At 33.4% G+C, this 23,992-nt stretch overlaps 1 protein-coding gene across 1 annotated transcript in view; it reads right to left on the bottom strand.

Moving 5' to 3' along the window:
* Window positions 1-23,992, bottom strand: part of GRIK2 (glutamate ionotropic receptor kainate type subunit 2) — a 376,312-nt gene that overhangs the window by 114,855 nt on the left and 237,465 nt on the right. Inside the window, exon 11 of the mRNA XM_065632877.1 lies at window positions 23,395-23,618. Coding sequence (XP_065488949.1) covers window positions 23,395-23,618 — 224 coding nt within the window. The remainder of the gene's footprint in view (window positions 1-23,394; window positions 23,619-23,992) is intronic.

The following is a 23,992-nucleotide window of genomic DNA, read 5'->3' as shown; positions in this document are numbered from 1 at the left end:
TTCAGTTGATAATTCATTTCCTACCGCATGATATGAACACAGTGAAAGTCATATTTAAAACTGAATAGGAAAAGCAACTAGCATAAACAAATCCAAGTTATAATTATAATTAAGAATATTTAATGAAGTAAACAGAAAGAAAGCCTGAATTAATTTTTAAACACACTGAGAAAGTACAGCTGTTTCACGGAAAGGTAAGTTATCCAAGAGTTCTATATTCTGTACCTAAACACTGTCAAACACAGTTCTGAAATTAAACTCTATACCTCCATTCTGTTTGTACTATGAAAACTGATCAAAATGCAAAGTTCTAGAAATACACAAATATCCAGAATTTTTGATATCTAGAAAATATTGAAATTACTTTTCTTTGGAAGGGGAAGTACAGCAGAGTAAAAGACTACTTTTCTAGAAATCTAAATATTCAGTTTTGGCCCATCTCTGACAACAACAGATCTGGTTATATTTAAACTTATTTTACATATTTCAATGCAAATGCAAAACATCTTCCGAGGTACTGTTGTTCCTGTTGTCAATTCATCCTTTATATTTCTATTTCACATCGTACTATAAATTCAGGCAAGAGTCTGATCTCCTATTGTTTGCTTCTTTGCTCTTTCTCCCTTGCCTGGAGTGCAACTGAAAAGAAGCAAGAGGAAAGCCACTTAGTACTGTTAGATGGCTCACTGACGTGCTAGGTACAACTGTCAGAAATAGGAAAATGAGTTAGCAGTAGGTTGAACTGCCTGCTGGGATTCTATTAACTGCATCAGAACTTCTGTCCCTTTCTTCAGTCTGTAGTACTGCCTGTAAATAACTTTAAAAGTCATGGGGAAGATCTATCTCTTACTCATTGGAGATCTGTCTGTTGCTTTTATTTTTGGTTGTTAGAATCATATCCTGTTGTCTATTCTTTAAATGTTATGAAATAAAGAAACTAATATTGGTCAAAAAAGGATGCACTGGTATCTAAATGGAAGTTGAATAATCCTTGATGCTAAAAGAAGAGGAACTACAGAGAACAGTACACTTCATTCATGTGTTTTGTCCATTATGAAGTCTAAGCTATGTTTAAGAAAGAGTTTGCTTCTACTTGCTTGGAGATCTCCAATGTGGCAAGAGACAACACAGGCCCACTCAGTAAATGGAAAGAATCAGCTGGGATAAAACTACTGCAAAACACAAATATAAAGGCTGTATTTGTTTATGAAAGAAATGATATCGCTATTCTGAAGACATTTCTACCTATAAAAAGTATTTACTTTAATATTGTTATTGCTGTTGTTGCTTTTACAGGGCTATAACTTCATTTTTAGTGCTAGAGTTAGGTTGTGGTTGGACTCAACGATCCTGAGGGTCTCTTCCAACCGAAATGATTCTATGATTCTATAATATATATTTCTGATGAAAGAATGGAGAAAAGCAATGCAGTGCATCTGGAAAACTGGCTCTTAAATTTCTGAGATTTGTGTAGATTATAACTTCCATATGGTATGAGTTTGAGCATATCATAGTGTTCACTCCTATCAGATAAAGCAGTATTTGAGTTCTGCTGCACACAGTATATCCTTTTGAACAATTAGATTATTTCTGCGATTCCCTAAAGAATCTTGTCCTCTGGCAAGATAGCTTATTCCTATCTTTTCATATGTATATATTTCCCGGAATTACATTAGAGGAAAAAAAGTCACCTGTTTTATATCTGACAAATTCTGCCTTACACTGCCACCAGCTAAAAGATACTGAATCCTGATGAATTGCTTTGTAAAGGTTTTGGGGAAAACCATTATACAGGTTTGACATATTTTTCAATTAATGGCAATGTAAGCCACAAAAAAAAATTAGTAAAATGCATAAACGCACGCAAACTCATACTCTATCACTTTAATGAATGCATATTCATAAATGCCTCTCTTGAGAAATTAACCATTTGGAAGCAATCTCTCAGAATTATGTGTAAAAATGACACTTGAGCAATCTATTAAATAGTTTAGTGAGGCTATAATTTTCAAAGCTCTTAGTTAACTGCTTATTTTATTCTGAATAGGCTAAGACCTGAGCTCTCCATTAGCATTCAACAAGAACGCATGCGAAGTGCTAGGTAGCTGTAAACAAAATATTAAAATGCATGGATGTCTTACATGGTAGACTAAATGGGTGCAATTATCACAGGATTATACAAAGAGGAGGCATTTAAAATCACCACCTGTCCACTTGTTGAAGAAAAGCAAATGAGAGCTGCATAAGTGGAAAACTGTTTTGTCCTTCAATGAACTTTTCTAACAAAATCCAGGGTTCAATTTTAAGCCCTTTGGAATGATGGTCACTTTAAGTTCACCCATTCTCCTAAGGAAAAGCAGTGAATTTACTGCCTGCATATTCCGCATGAATAGATAATAGTTGAAATATTATATAAAGGTTTCTTTAATATATAAGTAAGTTTAACAACTATTACTGTCAAAATGACTCAAAAATAGTGTCACACACAAAATTTTAAAAATACTACTAAAAACAAAAACAAAAACAAAACCAGACAAGAACACCTAATTAAAAAAAATAACTCATGGAACAAATCCAATAGAGTACTATCTGCATCATGGAACTGGCCCATAAAAACAAAAACAAAAAACAAACAAACAAACAAAAAGCATAGGAATACCTCCTTGCAATAGAAAATGATAAATTTTGGAGGGTGTTGTGTTTGTTTAGTTTTTTGTTTTCAAAGCAGATTCTCTGCATACCTAGAGTTTCCTTAAGATATTTTTTTTGCTATTGACACAGCTGAGGCTCCAGTGAGAATATTCCTGATGGATATACTTTGTTATGGATCATTACTGCAGCCACCAACAGACTGCAGAACTAACGTCAACTCAGTTGTAGGAGAAAGGAAACACCAGCAGGAATGCACTGGAGCATAGTAATTATTGCTTCAGATTCTGAGTGGCTCAATTATACCTGAGTAAAAATTTCAATTACAATTACGACAAACTTGGAAGAGGCAACAATTGCACATGCATATATCCTGAACATTCTGGTTTTATACTATTGGAATTGTTGGCATTGTTTTCTTCAGTTAAACTACAGAAGTTGTAGAAATCATTAGCAATGATGTTGTTACGCCAAACTCATCTTGCCTTCATTTTACTAGTAGTTGTATTCATAATGTCTAGCAGTTTTGTTCACAATGAAAAACATTAATAAAATTGCAGTGCAGTTCATCTAGCAGCTCCTTCTTAAGCTGAGAACAAATGCATTAGCTTTGTTCTGGCCCAGCTATGTTTATTCAGCTGGGGTGATCTAACCTAAAGCTACTACGCAGTGTTTCTTTCCAGTTTTGAGAAGTGGAAAGAAAAGACAGTAATTAATTTGATTATTAAGTCAAGCAACAATCGATATCAGTAATGGATGATCAGTAGATCTCTTGAGAAAAGTCTCTTGAGAAAACTGATAAAATCACTTCTAGTTCTTGTTCTTAAGAATCCTGATTAATCATATCTTAACATTCATTCAGCTATAAAATTCCTCATAGTCTTAGGCAATGCAAGATTTCTCCTTTCCTTTATCTTATAAAATAAGTAAAATGAAGCAGCTCAAGAAATACTGCCTATTCCTTTCAACTTTGCCTCAGCAATTATTACCTACCTACAAGAAACAGAATTAATTTTTCACATTTTACAATCAAACAAGAGGAAGCTGGCAACTAGAGAAATATATGCTTTCAAATACTTACTTGAAAAATTTTTAATTTGACCCTACACTTTAAAGCTTCAAACAAAACATTTTATTTTCACTATAAACAATGAAGAAGTGTTTAGAATTATAAAAAGGGTTACTATATTGTCACAAACATTTCTTAAAAGTTTCAACGTGATTTTTAGTTTTAGAGAATAGATCGGCCACAAAAAGTGAAAAGAGACAGTACGGAAGATATAAAGGCTAAGGAGATTAATTACATTTCTTTCTTATTTGTTTTCAAATGCAAAATATCCCTGCTTCAGAAATTTGAAGAAAAAGACCAAAAGACAAAAAATTGCCTTTTTGTTTCGGATATATTACTTAAGAGCAGACCTTCCTGAACAAACTTATTATGTAACGTATTTCCAACATACTGCACTTTCAGCCAAGTTCAACTGTAATAATTTAATCTTCAAGTCATATTCTCCTTGTAGCAATACATATGTTACTCATTTTGGTTTTCCTAAAAACAAAAACAAAGCAAAACAAAACAAAAACTTTCAGTAAGCAATAAATAGAGAATAAAATTATTAACTAAGGAGAAACTACCACTACTTTATCCATGCTTCTTTGATTAAGGACTGACAGAATGGACCCAAATCTTACTGTAGCTCACTTGGATATAACACTACAATTCATCCATCCAAGTTTAAATTGTTTTATAGTATGAATGCATAATTTTGCCCTGCTATAAAGCAAGTTCTTACACATACATCGTTGATGTCAGAGTGGCTTTAAATTTGAGAATGAAACAGGAAAAAGCTCACGCAAAAGAACAGCATTGTTTTCTGTAAATGAAGCAGTCATAACACATTAGACAATTCAGCAAAAATATTTTCACCTGACCACAAACTCTCTTTTCTTGCTGTTCTTTAAAACAAAACCAAAAACCAGTAGTTAAACTATTGTACTGATCTTTTTTTGACCTGAAAAAGATGTTTGAATTTTAGTCAACAGGAAAAAAAAAAGGCAAAGAATTGAATGTTCCATTGGATTTTCTTGGATTAATTGGGTGAAAATGCAAGCAGTATTATTGTAAGCATCAAATAACTAAGCCACATTTTGACTTCATGAAGTATTCTCAATCAAAGGAAAGGATGTCACTAACAATTTAACTAAACACATTTGCTTTTATGTCACCATTTAGTAAAACCTAAGACTGCATGAGAAATAGCAAATTCATATCTGGATTGCTCCTAGTAATATTTTAAATTTATAGGCACTAACTTTTACTGAACCTACATAGTCAAAGATAATATATGGATAAATATATGCTTAATTTACACAAAATTACTAGTTATCATATAAAATAAATACTATCACATAAACTTTTATTATTAGTTATATGCACTGATTATTTTATGTGCATTTTATGCCTTTTAAAAACTGAATGTCAAAATTACATACAATAAATAAAAGTAGAATAATATTTGGGGTTTTGTGGTTTTTAATAATGACAGCACAGTAAACAGGTAAAGACACTTTTAAAGATACCTATACACATAGTTTTTCTGATATTTGGACTTTAAAAAAAAAGGCATTTATTATTACAGATAAAACTGCTTGAACATCAGCAGTTATTCAATGTCTGGAAAAAAAACCCAAACCTTTACCTTAATTGAAAGTGACCTATACCTCATTAAGGATCAAATTTTGGCTTCAATTGTTGTTGTTGTTGTTGTTTTTACACTGGCGTCCTCAGCTGAATGAATTAATCAAATGCATTAACCAAAATGTTTATGACTCTTGAAATTTCTTTTTCACAAAAGAGAAAGCCTACCTGTTTACTGCTCTGTCTGTCATGATTTATAAATTATTTTAATCAACGACAGTTTTCAGTCTCAACACATGCCATTTAACCTAATTGAACTGCTAGACATAAATTTGCAAACCAGGAATTATTAACAGGGAAGTAGGGAAAAACTTACCTAATTGTCACTTACTACAATAAAATAAATATTCAGGTGCATATTCTGAACCAACTTAGATGACAGTTGCAGCTTTTATTTCATAATGGTCATGATGCCGGTAACATTCATAAAGGCCCAAATTCAAGGCCATATTTTTCACCATTGCTTCAAATACTATCTCAACAAACTCGGAAGAACATTTTACCCTGTATGCGTTCACCTCATTGAATTATTATTTCCTTCTACTTAGCTGCATTCCATGTTATCTTTGCTGTTTTGTATGTTAAAATGGACCTTAGCTAATGTCTACAGAAGTTGATGGAAATATTTTCCATGATCTTCAGTGGACACTGTAATAGACCTACAGTCTGCAGTAATATTTCCAAAATCTATGAATTAAGCTGTGAATTTATCTGATGAACAAAAAATTTATACAAAAGACAGTGTAAACAGGTTAATGAAATGCACAGAACATGAAATAAAGTGACATTACACAGCACTGTCTATGAGGTAGATTTATAATTTCACCAAAATTATCATAACCAAGAGGAATGTTATTTTTTTAACGGAGCATAGTAAATATTAACATGAGAAATTCATGATGCCTGCTGTTTTCCACACTGAAGAATGTTTTGTTTTCTCAAATGTACTGCTCTCTGGACTAGGGAAAGCAGATAATGAAATTTTCTACAAAAACATATTCTGTTTCTGACTAGTATTAGTACTAGAATTTCAGATGAAGCTGCAAAATAAATGAAAGGTGAAAACTACAACAAAATCAAAAATTGCCCACACACTACAGGGATAGTTTCTTTATAACTCCAAGAGTTGCTTTATGCATGAAGCATTACCTCAGATGCACTGGCATTTCTAATCATTATAGCTTTATTACAAAGCATTATTTTTTAAAATTATTTTAATCTGAGACAAGTTCCAGAGGTTAGTTATCAATTTACAAAAAAAAAAAAAAAAAAAAAGAAAAAAAAATTAAATTATCTTTCCTGTTTTAGATTTGTTACTTTCAATTTGATTTAACAATCCTTCCTTTTCTGCATTCTGAAAAAGTATAAATAGGAAACTACAATTTATCTTCTCCACATAATTCTGTCTTCCCTATAACTTCATCATTTCTCCTTGTATGCTCTTCTACTCTAATCTGAATGGTTTTACTGTTTTAAAAAGGGGTTTTTTTTAATACAGTAAAACGTGCATTATTTTAGTTCAAACTAAGAAATAGTTGGATTCTTATATACCCCCAAAACACACCTTCAGGAAGGTTTTAAGAAATCCTAGAAACTGAAGTTCTGATCTGGTACACAAAAGGTATTATCAAAGAAAATCAGCAAACCTGTGTCTGCTGATGTAAGAATATTTGAAGAATATGCACAGTGTGCAGTAGCAAAACAACAGTTTGAAATAATACATGTGGGTATTTACCCCATGCTCCACCACACTATAAAAATTTTAAAAAATAATGAAAAAAACTTGCATGCCCCAGAAAAAAAAAATCATATATTTTACACAAGAAATAACAAAAATATGTAAACTTTACTGATCAATATAATTTATGATTGTCTGGAGAATGTTAGTGCTTTTGTTTCTGATGGTCCATCTCCTAAAACACCCTGTACCCTTACTGTCATGTACTTCACCAGGTTTTGTAGTGTCCTTAAACAAAAACAAATTTTGGAAAGGATGGGCTGAGTTCTCAGAAACTAGTTTACCAAATCTTATCAAGCTGACACATCTTCAAAGATTACATTTAGTCCATCTTCCAATCTCAAGGAATTCCAACATCCTATGTAGAAGAGAGGAGCTGCACAGGCATTGCATTTATTTGCCATGAAATTATTTTTTTAATGAAAACACGTACCACCCATGGTATCTGTAAGATTACTTATAATTCTTAAAGATTATGATATCATATCCTGTATTTGTCTATATCTGCAAGTATGTGTTATTAGGAAAAGTGGTCAGGAAGAGTTTGATGTAGTTCAATACAAGATTGTGTAACACTGTATTGGCACTTGCGAAGTTGCTCATACTGTTTGCTGCTGTTCAAGTTTTAGAGCTGAATTACTGGCATGTTTACAATAATAAGGGACTCATACGCACTATGCATTTTATATATATCTGTCATTATATATATATCACTAGGATGCTGGAGCATATGAAACACAGGTCATGCCATGTCACTTGTCCTCTGGGTCAGACTTGAAGATCTTACTGTCTTGGCCCAAACAAATTTTTATAATGGTTGTTCTATATCTGTAGGTAAGACAGTAAATTAATAATATACAACAGTCATACTCCATTCTACATTGGTAACATAAAGTAATAACTTAACCAGTATTTCTCTTTAAAAAAAATAAAGCACAGTATGAAAAAAGGAGGGTACATGCTCCCTCTTTTAAAAATAAAGCACTTCTTTCAGTTCCTCAATACGTTCAAGAGTTTGACAAAAGTTTAATGGAAGAAGTAGAGTACTGCAGAGGTCCTCTTTAAGGCACATAATTGTGAAATCATATTTTGGCATGCAAAAATATATGGACTTCTTAAAAAGAGATGGGATGAGTAAATTCTAAGGTTGTACAAGAAATTTGGCATTTTTATTCAATATTGCAACAGCATTCTTCACAGTAGATTAGTTTAACACTGAGTACCACAACAAAGGTGTTATCTACTTTAGAGTGCATGATAATTCACTGTTGTCCTTCACTATACATTAAATGTCACTCATCACAATGACAGGAATAAAAAAGTGATTACACTAGAGCAGGGGTGTCAAACTCATTTTCACCAGGGGCTACATCAGCCTCGCAGTTGCCTTGAAAGGGCCGAATGTAATTTTAGGACTGTATAAATGTAGGAGCAGTTACATTTACACACTAGAGTCACTACCTAATAGAGTATCATTGGATATGGTTTTTAGATACAGAATAAATCATTAAAATATTTCCAAGAACTACATAGTGTTTCTTTAAGTATTTAAATTTGTCAAATTAGAACATCCTTAAAACCAGTAAATTTTACAAAATTTAATTGTGTTAATATGGGATCATGTATTGGAGTATTTATTTATAGTGAGTATTTTTTGCACTTACATGGCACTCTAATAATAAAAGTTTTTTCATCACAAATTAAAACCTGGAGAATTGTTGTGGTTTGCTTTGTTTTCAAAATAAGAATCAAATCATTATCTTTTTTACTGTTAAAGACATCCTCAAAATCCACAGAGATGTCAAACGGAATTCTTAACCAAGTAAATTTTTTTTTGAGTAAATACAAGACTGTGAGAATCTCTATGTAATTCAACATGGTTTTTAAACGTATTTTTTACTTTGGAATTGTTACTATTTTTATCAATTTAAACAGAGTAATCACATGCTTAAAATTTAAGACAGCTTGGTAAAGCTTGATGAACTGAGGTCTTGGATCTGATGTGAAGTAAGTAAATAAATAGCTACACTGACTCAAAATAAAATCCACAGTTGGATTTATAAGGCACATAAGGTTGCCTTTTTCTGGTCTGTGACTTCTACTGGTCCTCTGAAGGAACAGAATAGCTTTCAGATTTGGGACTTTAATATAGGTTGACCAAAATTCACCCAAAAACTAAGCAGGTTCTTTTTTAAGTAGTCATAAATTAATTGTTTATGAATCTGTTTATATTAAAAAAATAATTATTTTATTGTCTTGTCAAAAGTTTACTATAAATAGGATTCCAAGTAATTCTGTGAGCTTCTGTGGTTACATCTGTATCAGGAAGTGAAGGGAAGGACTCAGGTTTCAGCAATGGCATGCAATCATCCATACACCTTCCTAGTCAGTACATTCCTGTGCACAGTTTTGGCCTATGCTACTCTCAGATAATGCCTAGATGTGGTTCAGAGAGAGAGGAAGTTCTGGTAAACTGGTAATGTGTTCAGGGATAATTGAGATGATGGAGCATTTAGTCATATGAAACACAGACCACACCAAGTCATTCATCCTCTGGGCCAGAGAGCAAGCCCTGGACAATAGCCCTTGAAAAATATATACATAGCCTTTGGGATACACTGTGCTACTACCAAAACCAGTGAAAACTTTGACATTTCATTCTACCAGAACATGACAGGACAATCATTTATTGTCTTATTCAAGTTTACATTTGACTACAAAATGCTTCATTCTTTCTGATTATTCCATTACAATTCTCAGTTGTATCAAAAATTGTAGAAATATTGCAGTTACTGCTAATGGAAAACACAGGCTTTCTTCAGGAAAGACCATGGTTAAAGGAATTCAAACAGATGACTCATTTTAAGTTTGCAAGTAACCTCAACTGAACTGCAAGGGTCTACTTGAGTACCTCAAGGTCTATGTGAGCTCAGAGACTCTGCTGAATTGCAGCTCCACGTCCTCATGGTGGAAAATACTTGAAGCTTTTTTTTTTTTACTTCCATAATCTAGAACTTTTTCTCTCACCTTCAAACAAAAAAACAAAGCCTGGATATGAACTACATACAGAATTATCAGTTGGATACTAATGAGATAGCAGTGCTTCTTTCATTGATAGCACTGACAACCAGGAGTTCACATCCTCACACACTTGTCACCCATGCATCTCCTCCATAGCACTATCAATGAGCTGGAATTCACCCCTTCACTTCACCAATTTGATAAAGCCTTGTCAGTGTACTGAGTATATTGGGTCTTGCCTCAGCTCAGGATTTCTTCCAGACTATGTTTCCAATAAATTGTGGTTCTAGAAGCAGTATTTCAACAACATAGGGACTAGATGCAAACTGCTTCTGAACATATGCAGTAACTCATTATTTTCTACAGAAATAGACTATGGATACTGCTTTCGCTCTCTTTTTTTTTTTGCTTAGTTTGTTTTGGTTTGGTTTGGTTTTGTTGTCGTTGTTGTTGTTTTGGGTTTTTTGTTTGTTTGTTCTATTTTGTTTTCTTTCCTGAGGAAGGACAATTGTATGACAGGAACACGAACTTGACTTCATCCTGTCATCCGACTCAAACGTACTGCTTCTATCACCACATGGCCTACCTGAATCTAATCTATTATGTTCCCTCTGACCAGATTGCCAAAACAAATGTTTGTGACTTAAACAATATTGGAGAGATTCAGCTGCCTAAACACCAATGTGTCAGAATTTTCAGATTTCCCAACATATTCAAGAAATCTTTAAGGATCTGGTATATGTGATACAGGACCTACAGGTAAACTGTATCTTTCTGTAAAGGCAGATAGTGCATGCTCCTGTCCCATGTACCTGCATAGCTTTCCGACAAGTTTCAATATTCACAAATACATCCCTTTCCACACAAATTAATCTGAAATGTAATTGTTAAGGTTTTCTTCTTTATTTGTCCTTCATATCCACTGCTCTTGCCCAAAACAGAGACAAACCTGTGCAGTTATTCCACCAGTGCCATTTGAATCTTATCCAGACTTCATGTAAGAAAAGCCTCAAGGCCAAAATCAATACCTATTTTCCAAAATTCACTTGCTTTTATAATGTAGACAGTAAACTGAAATGTAGTCCTGCCTAGGTAGTTGAGGAACTACAACTGCTGAACCTGACAACTTTAGAAACCTGGTAATTTTCACTTCATATTCTTCACACTTCATTGAAACTTTCATCCTATTTAACTATTTAAACTAGTTAACTACCCTTTCTGAACTGTGAACTCTTTAAAGCAAGCATTTGGTATTTGTTATGTAACAAGACAACATGACTCTGCTTGGAGATGCTCTCTGAAAGCTGTCCTGTGTTACAAGAAACCCCAATTAATCTTTCCATACCATTCAAAAATCTCCATTGCTTTTACCTGTGGAGTCATTTACATTCATGCATAGAGGTGCAACACAACATCGTCTTCTTGGTTTTGACATTTGCTTTTGCACAGGCACAAATGACTATACAGTATGAAAGTCAGAATGATGAGCAAGGCATTACAAGTATTAACAATCCTCATCAACTTTTAAGCTGGAGGCAGAACTGAGCTTCTAACAGCAGCAGAACAGAAAGATATGAGGAGCTCCGTTTTCCATCTACCTAGCAACTTTATCTAATTACAGGTACATTTGAAGCAAGGTGAAAATTCCTTTCATTTCAGTAAATGAAGGGCATGCTGACCAGTATTTTGACATGATTAACTACTCACTCTCCTCTAACATGCCCATTTAGAAGAAGGGGAGAGGAAGAGAGAGAAAGTAGAAGAGAGAAGTGTGTGGAGGATAAACATGACTAATTAAAAGCCTTTTTCAGATATTTTTGCAACTTGACATTAACTTTACCACACTCTGTGAGTACAGTGAAGCAGTGTAATGTACGAAATTCTGCCAACTGCTTCCATTTTTCTCCTGGACAGGGCTCATTGGTTACATTGTGTCAGCCACAAAACCAGAGAATTTTCTAAGTGGTGATATTCTTACACCCACACTTCTCTGAACCTTTCTACTTTTCACTCCAAAATATCTACCAAGAAAATCGCTCCAGAACATGAACTATTAATAGTTACCATAGTACCTGTTAGGTGGAAACTGTCTTATACCACTGGTGATGGTGCTCTGGTACAGAAATACTGTATCTCTAATTCTACAACACAAATAAGTTAACAGCAAATAGGCATCCTATTCTGTGTAAAGCTAAAGCTATTTCTCATGGGAAAGGACACAAACTTATTTAAAGATCTATGAGAATGGAAAGAAACTGTATAACCTCCTTCTGCTATCTACCACCTCACTGTTTATGCCATAAAAAGTTTTCCATGCAGCATTCCTTCTCCACACAGTTGAGGAAGTAAACTGAAATTGAAAGAGGCAGTAACTCTGGGTGGTTTGCTGCCTTTAGCCTGGTGAAATTATATGAATGACCCCATCGAGATGAAGTGACACTGCCTTCATGGTTCTCACGGCTAGAGACTATCTGCCTTAAAGTCTTTAGGCAAGTCCTAATCGGCAAGTGCAGGTGCCACACACACATAATGGCCACACAACAAAACAAAACAATATGAAACTGAAGTGCCAGAACAGGCCTATTTAAAAAAAATTAATGATATCTAAACTCCTCTCTGACATGCTATAAGAATGATTAATGATGAAAATTTTGATATTTTAAAGGTTTATTATCTTCTAATAAAATAAATTATATCTCTTAGCTGATGTGGATTTTTAACTATGACGCTGAATATTTTTGATATCATATAATTATTTCCCTGTAAAAATAATACCTTTGTTTCTAAAATAGTACTTCTCATAGTATTGTAAAAAAAAGAAAAAGGCTCTGACCTTTGTTCTTAAGCCTGAAAATATATTATTAGCTTTACACTAAAGCAATTTCACCATCATTAGAATTAACACAGAGTGATTTCCATAGACAAAACAAAAGTGTTTGGAGGACACAACACTGATTTATTTTCAGCATCAAAACCACAATTACCATACTTCTTTTTTCAGACTGATTTATGGTCAAGCACTGTTGGTACTTAAAGGATTCCTACTCTTTAATGAGTTAGAGATAGGAGACTTGCCTAAGGCAGGAAAACTTCTGGCTAAGAGCTAAATCGGAAAGACAAGCAGGGGATAATTCTTACACTTCTGCATAGAGCAACTTATGGGGAACAGTGTTACTTTTCTCCAGATATAGGATGACACTTAAAGCCAAGAAATATTTCTTTTAAAGATATGCTTCTGTTTTGTAGTATAATTGTTAACCATCACCCAAGTCTAATATATTTTTCACAAGAAATAAATGCTTTATCTTTCCAAGAAGTAAGGTTCTGATAAGCTTATTTTGGATTTGGGTTTTATTACTCTGTTTTGATTTTCGTCCAATTTAGCTTTCTTTACATATTTTCAGAATACAACGGATAATGATGATCGACAGTCAGAGGAATTTAGGAAATCCTCTTTTAGCCAAACTTGCAAAAATTAAGTTATTTCCAGTTCTGAAGTCAGAAACTGATACTTTTTTAAAATTATATTCTAACAGACATTTTATAACACTGCAAATAACTGGACATTTGACTATTCAGTTATAAATATCTAAAAGTAGTCTAAGATTGTATCTGTATTATTAATAATACACAACAATACAACATCTTTTAGAGAATAAAAGAGTAAAATTCATAAAATCCTTTCATTAACCAGGTTTTCCTACCCTTCAAGTAATTCTGAATCCAAAGAATTCAAAGGAGAACTCTGAAAAACTACCCTACAGAAACTGCTCTTCCTCCGAACATCTGAAGCTAGGATTTTCAACAAGGTTAATAACCATCATATTGTATTGGCTTTGTTTCCAATGGTTTATGTCTCCCTCTTCATTTAGATGATTTAAAGCCATTCAGTGCATATGGGTCCACGTATTTAGCAAACAAATAATGCTCACTTTCCTATGTTTGACTCATTTAGCATGAAAATTGTTTTTCAATCCTTACAGTCATTTTTGCTCAATATTATTATATGTTTCTGAGCCCTTCAGAAGCAGGGTAAATAGAAATCACAACTTCTAATGTTCCATTTTCCATTCTATCACTATAACACCAACATTTTTCTTGAGGTAACTTGTCACTCTTAAGTCAAGGTGTTCCAAGCAGGATGCATGTATGAAATTACTTCAATAATCAAGCTCCTACATAAGCTGTTTCAATTTTTGAAAAAAAAAAGTAACAGCTCAGCTGTTGGTTGAATTCATCTTCTGATATACCAGGCAATCTATAAATTCAGTGATTGATGCTAATGCAAAAGGAGTCAATCAGTTAACTTGTACGCTTTCAAATTACCATTTGTATCCAACTACTAACAAAATCTTTTGACAGCACTGTGGTATCTTCTTGGATTCTTATTGACTCTATTCCCATTCCACTAGATTATTGTGTTTTGTTCGTTAGGTTGGAAGACTACATAGTTTAGCGAATCTCATGAGATAACTGTTGCTATGTGTTATGGTGAAAGTTAAAATTTCATTCTCCTTACTAATACTATGCATGCCAGAGTAAAACACATAAAAACCCCCAAATAAAGCAAATAAGCATCCTACCTCCTACCTCTAAAAACATAAGATATACTGCTTTTTTTCTGACAGCATCATTTTTGCTTGAAAATACTCAGGTTTATCTGTAGAAGAACCCTTCTCTTTAGACACTTTCAAGAATATTCCACACTACAATTTGCTAAATAAATATACAAAGTGCCAAGTCTAGACTTGCATCACATATTGGTGACAAAAAAAGCTTTGACAAAACAAAACTAAATGAGCCAATATCAGAAAAGAGTGTTCAGCACTTTTTCTGGAGACTCTCAACTTTTTTTTCAGGCAAACTGCTTCATACAAGCAGTCCAATATTCTTCTCATGAACTATTTGTGCTGGTAATTAGCAATGGCTGTTAAAAATAAGAATAAACCACTGCATATGTTACCACAGTGTGAAGATCTTTCAAAACTAAATAAAATTGTTCCTCAGACTGCTTTTTATCTGTCTCAGCAAGGGCTTTGGGATTACTTGCTAATGGATGGTAACACAGTACACAGAGACTAACAAATCACTGTACATGGTAGATAGTAAATACTATTTTATATGATGTTATAGAACTCTTGACAAAATAGTCTTCGGATACTGATTCACCTCTAGAAGATGTTTGCTCAAGGCATTTGAAGACACGAAAGGAGGCAGATGAGATCTACCTTGCTTTTAGTTAAACCCAATTAGATAAATACAAATGGAAATTTCGTATGAGAAATGGCAGTGTTTCGACTACTGAGAAAATTTCAAAAGCAAATTCCATAGTATGTATGTTTATAATACTTTGAACGTGGTCATATAGTGTAAAAAAAAAAAAAAAATCACAAAAACTTGGCCTGTAAACTCTAATATAAATATATGAGCTAGGATTACGTGTGTGAAAATAAATGGCAATGCACATGGCATAATATCTTCCAGCATCACCCAGATTGTTCTAGAGATGAAGAGAGTACAAATACAAATATTAAACTGTGGCAGGCAGTCTGAAATAATGATTTAGATAAAAAGTGAAGATGGTTTATCCAGCTGAATCCTCTCTAAGAGGTTCAGCAAACAGCCGTTGGATCCAAAGATACAAAGTACTGTTAAGATTCAAAAAGATCCTGACATATTTGGGTAGTGAAACATTCAGTGTACCCTGTAAATGTAAACAAAAGAAAGCATGGTATGAAAAATAGCTCAACATGAGTTTTGATAGAACTTTCCATACGTACACCTCAGACTCTATCTGTACACCTATCTGTAACAAGGCTTAATAGGTAAAGTCAGAATGAGTACAGACAGAATGAGCTGTCCACCTACTTGGAGATAATGATCTATCTATACCTATCTAAAATATAATTCCTGTCTTTGGACATGGGTGCTTAAGCGAATGGGAATGAAGAGATTGAATTGCTGGGAGTAAAAGACACCAAATTCTTTAAGGATGAACAAAGTTATGATTCAGTTCAGACATTCAAAATATCTAGGTTCTTGGATAATTAGTGTTGAATTGAAGAACCTTGTGATGGCTTTTAGAATAAAGAGAAAAAAATAACAGAAAGGATGGAAATAGAGCTTTTAGGCCATCTTCTATTTTACACAGCATAGGGATACTACTATACTGTACATAAACAAACAAACAAAAAAGGCCATTTTCTGATTTGGTTAATCTACAAAGTAACAAGAATTAACATGAAACATACGGATGAAGCAAGTGCTACAAACACATGCATATTACAAAGTGTTTTCCTTATGGCACAAGTTACCAGACCTACTGCTTTGTTTTCATAGAAGGCTCCACACACATCTTAACTCTGTAAAAGACAAGACAGACCTACACACACACAAAAAAAACCCCCACAACAACAAAACCAAAACAACACCAAAACCAAATAAACCAACACCAATCTCTTTCTTGCCATAAGAATGCAGAATTTGCCAGGTGTGTTGAAGTGAACATATTTTTCTTCTTCAAAGTGCATATTGAGATTTAGCCAATGTAGGGGTATTATATCTTCTGTTGGACTGCTAGGGCAGGTGAGTTATGAATTCTTCAGCCATTCTCAGTTGTTTTGCTGGCAGTAGTTTCTTCTTACATTTGATGCATGATAAGTAATACCTGGGATGTCAGACTGATCTACTATCAAGGCTTTAGAGTACGGCTTTTTCCCCTTAAAATATAAGGAGGTTATTTATGTTAAAAAGAGTAAAAGATAAGAATTTTTCTCTTACTGTAGTCTCTGACAGTATTCTAATAGAGGCTACTATGTAGATGCTGTGCTTGTATGTAGACTTGGGAGATCTCTTGATACTGTTTTCTCTCTTTGAATAGCTGAAGAAGATTGAAAGCATTTAGAAGTGACCCAAGAGAATCCTGAGGGGTTAGGATGAGGAGTTGTACCGAGTTGTTTGTTTATATATTAGAGATACTATACATTGACACTGAACCCTGATAAATCTCTTGTGGAGGAGGTCAAAGAGATTAAAGTATCTTTCTAAGTGCCAAGATGCAAAGTGAGACATTGCTGCTTGACTCATTGCTACACATTTCTTTCTTTTAAGTGTATATCCTCATCCACAACATTTAGATTTTAGAGCACTGATTACAATCTCTGTCATAACCTCTCAAAATGATCACACAACTTAGAAGATGACCATAACAAAGCGTTATAATTCCATCATGTTTCACATTTTTGATATAGAAAAAAGATGGAACATAAGATCTGTGTGCTTACCACAGAAAATTAAATACTATTACAGGTTATGTAGATTTATGGTAATATTAATGGCACACAGCACAGTAAACTCTTATTCTGTTTAATCTATTTAAACTGCCATCCCCATTTTGTGAAAAGTGATACTCAGAAATATCTGAGTGTATTTGAAACATCAGGTGCAAATCTTTCTTACAACACTTCCAGTGGCTGCTGTCCAGGCAAGATGACTGTACAATTTCATTGCTATAAGATATAGCAGGATAGACTAAGTGAAAAACATGTGCTTAATTATTTGCTCCTGAGTGTAAAAATTAAGACATAATTGAGGTACCTTTTTATATTAACCTCAGTTATTGAAATTCTATTTAACTGATAGAAATCTAAAATTAAAATTTTCCAGGTCTGGTGTAAAGGAGAAGAAATATATTTCAGAGAGTAATGTTTTTAGAACATTCTCACATAATACTAGGATGTCTTGGTATAGTTACACAAACATTTCAGTTAATAAAAAGCTAGAATATCCATTGAAGAGAGAGAAAAATTCTTGTCATGTAATCTGCCTGATTCACTTGACAAAAAAACTCAGTGTTCCAGAGGCTGGCACAGTTGCCCTCTGCTCATGAGAAAGATGATCTCTAGCATTAACAAGGATTTGCTTTTCAACTGGAAAAAATATATGAAAGAAGCAGACTGCACTGAATCTTTAGGAAGTAATCAATTAAGGGTCATAAGCTGCAACTTGGTTTAACAGAAATAAAAATCTCTGACTTTGAAATAATTGTTATGGAATGGTTTTGGAAAGTGTGCAAATTTTGTCTATTTACATGGTATTTTACAGTCAAGTCACAAATATCCCCACTTGCCTTACAACTGATGAAAATCTATCTTAAAAATGTAAGATAGTAAGAGAAGCAGATTTCAGGGTTGCCATCTGGATTTCCCTATTGAATGATGAATCCACTCCCGAAAACACCTCATGACATATGCTGTGGTTCTCTAGGGAGACTTCAGAAGATAAAATTCTCATAGGAAGAATGCTTGTTAAGAATAAAGGGCAAATATGCTAACTTCCTACTTGAATAAATATCAACGTAGTAATTTAGTAACCAGAGCTCCATAGCAACTGGAAAAGTAGCTCCCTCTCATTCTGCCATTAATTCCTTTCCATCAGGATAGTTTTCAAGGAGTGGTTTGAAAATCAATCAGACAAGCTCAAGGACGGAAATCAGCTGATCAAGAAATATGAAATAAAAATGAAGACTGATGAGATGTGAAAGGATATGTATGCCCTCCAGAGAGAGATAACACTTCAAGTGTCTATTCAAGTCTGAAGCAGCAGGCTATTCCTAAGCTTCTTCACAGAGAAAATATTAAGATAAACAGGTGGAGTCTTTTTTAAAAACTCGTCTTCTTTTATTTTGTTTTATTCCAGCTGGTAAGTGAAAAATATAATTTGGTGATGAGGCAATATTCATTGTGCTTTTACCACTGCTTACAAGGAAACGGAAAAATAGTTAATACTAAATGTTTTGACAGCTGAAACAAGCACAAAGGCCTGACTTACAAGAAGTAGGATAGCATAATTCTGCTGAAAGAAGTAAAAAGCAAGAAGTCCTAACATATAGAATGTGATACAAGTAAAGGTGAATCAAGGCCTTTAAAATGATAACTTATGACAGAATATTAATGATTAGAGCAGTGAGCATAGTTTAACGTATATTTAACAATATACACTGGTACTCCAGACAGCTCAGTATAAGAAGCATAAGAGCTCATTGGTGGACCATTTTATCCAGGGTAGTTTATCTGCTTCACAGCTGATCCGTAAAAGTGAAGCATCATGCTAAGGCAGATGTATCTCTTCCAGTTTGAAGATAGGTCACTTAAAAGTGAACCGCTTTATCACAGACAGACATGTTCACAGTAAATAGACCTTAGTACACAAAGAATTACTTCAATGTTCAAGGAATAACTTGAAATCCTGTAAATTAGGTAGAAAATGATTGGACAAATATATTTAAGTTTAACCTCCTATCTGTGTTTCCAGAAAAGATTCATGAAGACATGGACACTTAAAATCATACATAAAAGACTCTAAAAATTATAATACAATCATGTGGAAAGCCAGGTGAAGGTTAATTTTGAAAGTTGTTAATATGAGCACCTATATAAATCAAACACATTTAGGATTTTTTAAAGTATGAATCTGATTTTCTTGATATTGCCTATGCAGAATGGGAAGTATCTTCCAGTTACCAACCCAACAGATTTTTCAGAGACCGAAAATAGGAAACAGCTGTTTCATATACACAGACAAATGGAAAAGAAGGGACAACATGTGTCTATGAAGTTGGTATACAACACTGTAAGAAATCAGTATATTTCTTAGAAACAATGGTTTATACCAACAGACAGAAATACGAAGAAATTCCACTAGTTAAGATTTTTCATTATACAGATCAGAAAATGTTGTGTACTTGACAGAACTCCAAAAAGGAGTTTCCATACTTTACTAAATTAAGAAAACAAGTACAGGCAGAAGCAAAAAGGGAAGCTATTGGAATGCAACAAGCTGTGAGATGACACAAGACTACTAGCAGTGACACAAAGGCACTGTTAGCTAGCATCAGAAACAGATCTATTACTGTTGCCACAAAAGAAAAAAAATGCTATATGACTTTCTCAGTTCACAGAAAAATAATAGGCTGTCAAGTGGAGTGGGTTTACCTATCAGCCATCAGCCCGTACCACAAAGAAAGTAACTTTCAGAGACTAACCACCATAACTACTTAGATTCAACAATCACAACAAAAAATATTAAGAGGTTTTCATACATATGGAGAAATCACAGTCTACGATAATTCCCCACAAAGAATGATGATTAAATAAACCACTGTGTACAAGACATACATGTTCATCCTATCCACAGTGGAAAATCTGTAACCCCCACATAAATGGATGGCTTATCATTTTTGGGGGGACTACAAGAAGAAAATAACATAAAAAAGCCCTGTGGCTAAAAAATAAATCTCTTTCCTAGCTTTTTGACTTGTTGAATATTCAAAGATTCCAGCTCTTTATATCTTGTTATCTATTTGGAAGGAAAATCCAATGCTCTATCATGGAAAAGACTTATAAAAATTTATATTACATTTTTCCCCCATTTATGCCTGATATGTTAGCCTATGAAAGTCCTTTCAGCAATTCTCTCTCAAAGATTCTTGAATCTTTTACTAATTTCTTCATCTTCCCTAAATAGGACCATACCACTAGTTAATGGATGAAAGCCAAGTACTACAATGGTACTGTACTTTCCATTTTCAATATACCAAGCTCTTAGATTCCAACACTATTTGGAAGACATGGTAAAACAATACAATCACAAAACATTTGACACAAAAATGAGAGGCTTAATTCTAAAAATAACTATTCTACACTGAATTCTCTGATGAGCTGTAATTACAAAACATCATATCAAAAAAGACAAAATAAGTACTACTCTAAACATAGATACACCTTATTATGAAACACATAGTAATTATTATGAAACACTGGTAGCTCAACATTCATTATGGAAAGATTGTTGTGAAACAGAATTTTTTTAATAAGACACTTAAGGTAGAGCCTATTAATTTAGTGGCATAGAGTCTAACAGTTTCACAACACCAGGGCTGACAAATACATCAACAGTTGTTCAATATCTAACTTATAATCTGTACTGAAAGTACATAGTCAGCACTATGCTGCAAAGTCCTCTTCACTACCACACTTCAGTTAGCAGTATCTCCCTTTACATAACAGATACATTTTGTGAATTATATTCACAAAAGACTCTTCTACTTTTTAATAATATTCTTTTCTTTCATTATTATTCAGCAGGAGATTATATTTTTAATTTAGACCTGTTTGCCTATATGAACTACAGTGTTAGAAATTGCTATCGCATACTATTAAGTATGCGTAATGAATAAAATCTGTAGATTGTCTTATATAATCCTAGATCTTTTATTTATAAATGTGTTATCAAGATTTGATTGTGCAAATTAAGAGGTATTGAAAATCTCTAGATCTGAAGGCTGATATAAATTTAGGAGTAAAAACGGTATTTTATATAAGTCTACAAAAGAACAAACTCCTCTGCTCAGTATAAAATACATTTCATATTGCTTTACAATGAAGATAATAATGAATTAATATTAATATTAATATGAATTAATAATGATGCTGGTCACAAAAACAGACAAGTGAAAAAAAGTTTAGCAATACTAATCTAACACGTGGCACTTCTGTTTAAAAATAAACATTCTTTCCAGTTCTGCTAGTGAGACCAAGTGACTGAATAGCTTAATTAAAAAAAAAAAAAAAAGGCTTTCAGAAAATGTATCTTTCCTGCAAAATATGATACAACATTTTCAAAGCATAAGTAATAACTCAGCCGTACAACTCCTACTAAAATTATTGGGAACTCTCTGTCAAAAGAACTGTGCATCATGCTGAAAATCTCCTCCTGTGATAACAATAGGATTAAAACTTTTGGACATACACATAAATATTTTACTTTAAGTGTTTCACAAATGAACATTTGTGATTTATGCTCAAATGTGCTTTCAAAAGTACCTATATCACAGGAACAGTTCAGAAATTAGTTTACTCTCTGGTTATGTAGTCCACTAAAATCTGCTCAAGAAACTTTCAACATAAGTCTGGCTCTTTAAAGCAGACTTTTCTAGAAGGCACACAAGTGAAGTTATTCATTACAGAATATGTTTCAATGTTATCTATATTACTTCAATACTTTGTGTACTTTATGTACAGGTGATCTTGCCAAATTAATTTTAAAGCATTTTCTAGAAATGCTACATCTCTCCTTAGTAGAGGAAGGATACAACTTCTCCAAAATGAAGCTGATATTATCAAAGAAAGATGGAGAATGCTGATATCAACTACAGAACAACAGGAAAATAAAAATATGAAGATTCTACTCTGTACCAAAGAATGAAATAATAAAAATCTTGGGGCTGAAGTGAGATTGCATTATCAAGTCAAACATATGCTTCTAAAAATCATGGCTACAGACAAAAATAATATCTTATTAAAAGGATAAAAGACATATAGTCTACATGTATTTGATTAAAAAAATATTTTAAAGTGACTATGAGCAAGAATCTCCAAAAGAGATTAAATTTATATCCCTAGTAATTAGTGATTCACTGTTCTGAATTTTTTTTGCTGTCACAGCAAAAGTCAATGTTGCAACATGTAAGACTAGATTTCTGTGAGCACCTGGAGCCAGTCCTAATTACCTTACAAGGAAAAGGTAAAGATAATGGGAATTTTTTACAAAAGATGTTTTCCTGCTTGTCTGTGTTGAAGAAAACAGATTAAAAAGTGAGCCCTATATGTCAAATGAATTTATAATTTAACAATTTTTGTATTGAGTTATTTAACTCTGAAAGCTCAACTAAATATGCCTCCAAATATATTCAAGTTTGGGACCTTAAATTATGTGATGCAAATCAGGGATTTTACCTAGCACACAATTAAAAACTAAATATTTTTATCCTACTTCTAAAATACTAATCTACATAAAATAACTTCATTTATAACAGGTAGAGGCCCAATTTGGATATCTAGGATTAACATGGGCAGCTAAGTACTCAATTTGAGATTAAGCACCATAGCAGCAAATGAAATTAGGCTAACAAAGTAAAATATGTCAACCCCTGTCTTTCTGAACAGCACAATTGGGAAGACATTTCTCAAACTTCCTAGGGTCTCTCAATTTGTGAATAAATGGAGAAAGCTAGTTAGCATATTCAGGACTTAGTGACATAACAAACTGGAGACTAAGTATGGCAGTGGAGAAAATTAATAGTGAGAACCCTCATTGATTATTCTTCTGTACATCATGAAGTTAAAATATAAGAGTACAAAAGGAAGAAAATTTTTGTGACTTTTGACAATTATTAGTAAGAAAAAGATTATAACAATTGCCAAAAAAATCACAAAAGTTGACATGTTACCTGGCTATGACAAAGAGCACACAACTGACACCCAAGTAAGCCAGCAGAATATACATCCAGATATCAGGGGAGAGAGGATTCAGGAAGGAGAAGACGCCCGGGTTTGTACCATTGGGCTTTCGGTACAAAATACTTATTCCAAGAGTCATAAAGGGCTTGGAAAAGTCGATGACCTTCTCTCGAACATAGGTAATCGCCAATGGTGCAACTGCAAGGTCAGCTTTCTGTTAACAGAAATACAAAAAGAGAAACAGGCCAAAAGTCAGAAGAAACAAGTAGAAGCAGACAATCAGATGAGGCAAAACACAAACTTTACATGGAGGAGGTTTATACTTCTACTAGGTTATTTGAAATTTAAAACTTTCTTCTCCCTGTAAGTAAGGAAAGAGATTTATTCTACCTCCTGTTTTCTAAACTGACATAATAGCATTCAGAGAAAATTAAAAGCACTATTACAGAAATAGAGGCAAAGAAAAATATTGCATCTTGCAGAAAACATGAACATCCATTATCACATCATTTGAATTTCTTTTTAAATGTACATGTGCCTATGTCTTCTCTTTGTCACTCCTTCACTGTGTGCTTTAGAAGTCAATAT

The sequence above is a fragment of the Caloenas nicobarica genome, chromosome 3 (assembly GCF_036013445.1).
Source record: "Caloenas nicobarica isolate bCalNic1 chromosome 3, bCalNic1.hap1, whole genome shotgun sequence".
NCBI lineage: Eukaryota > Metazoa > Chordata > Aves > Columbiformes > Columbidae > Caloenas > Caloenas nicobarica.
The sequence above is the reverse complement of the archived record's forward strand: the minus strand, read 5'-3'. Positions and strand labels throughout refer to the sequence as shown.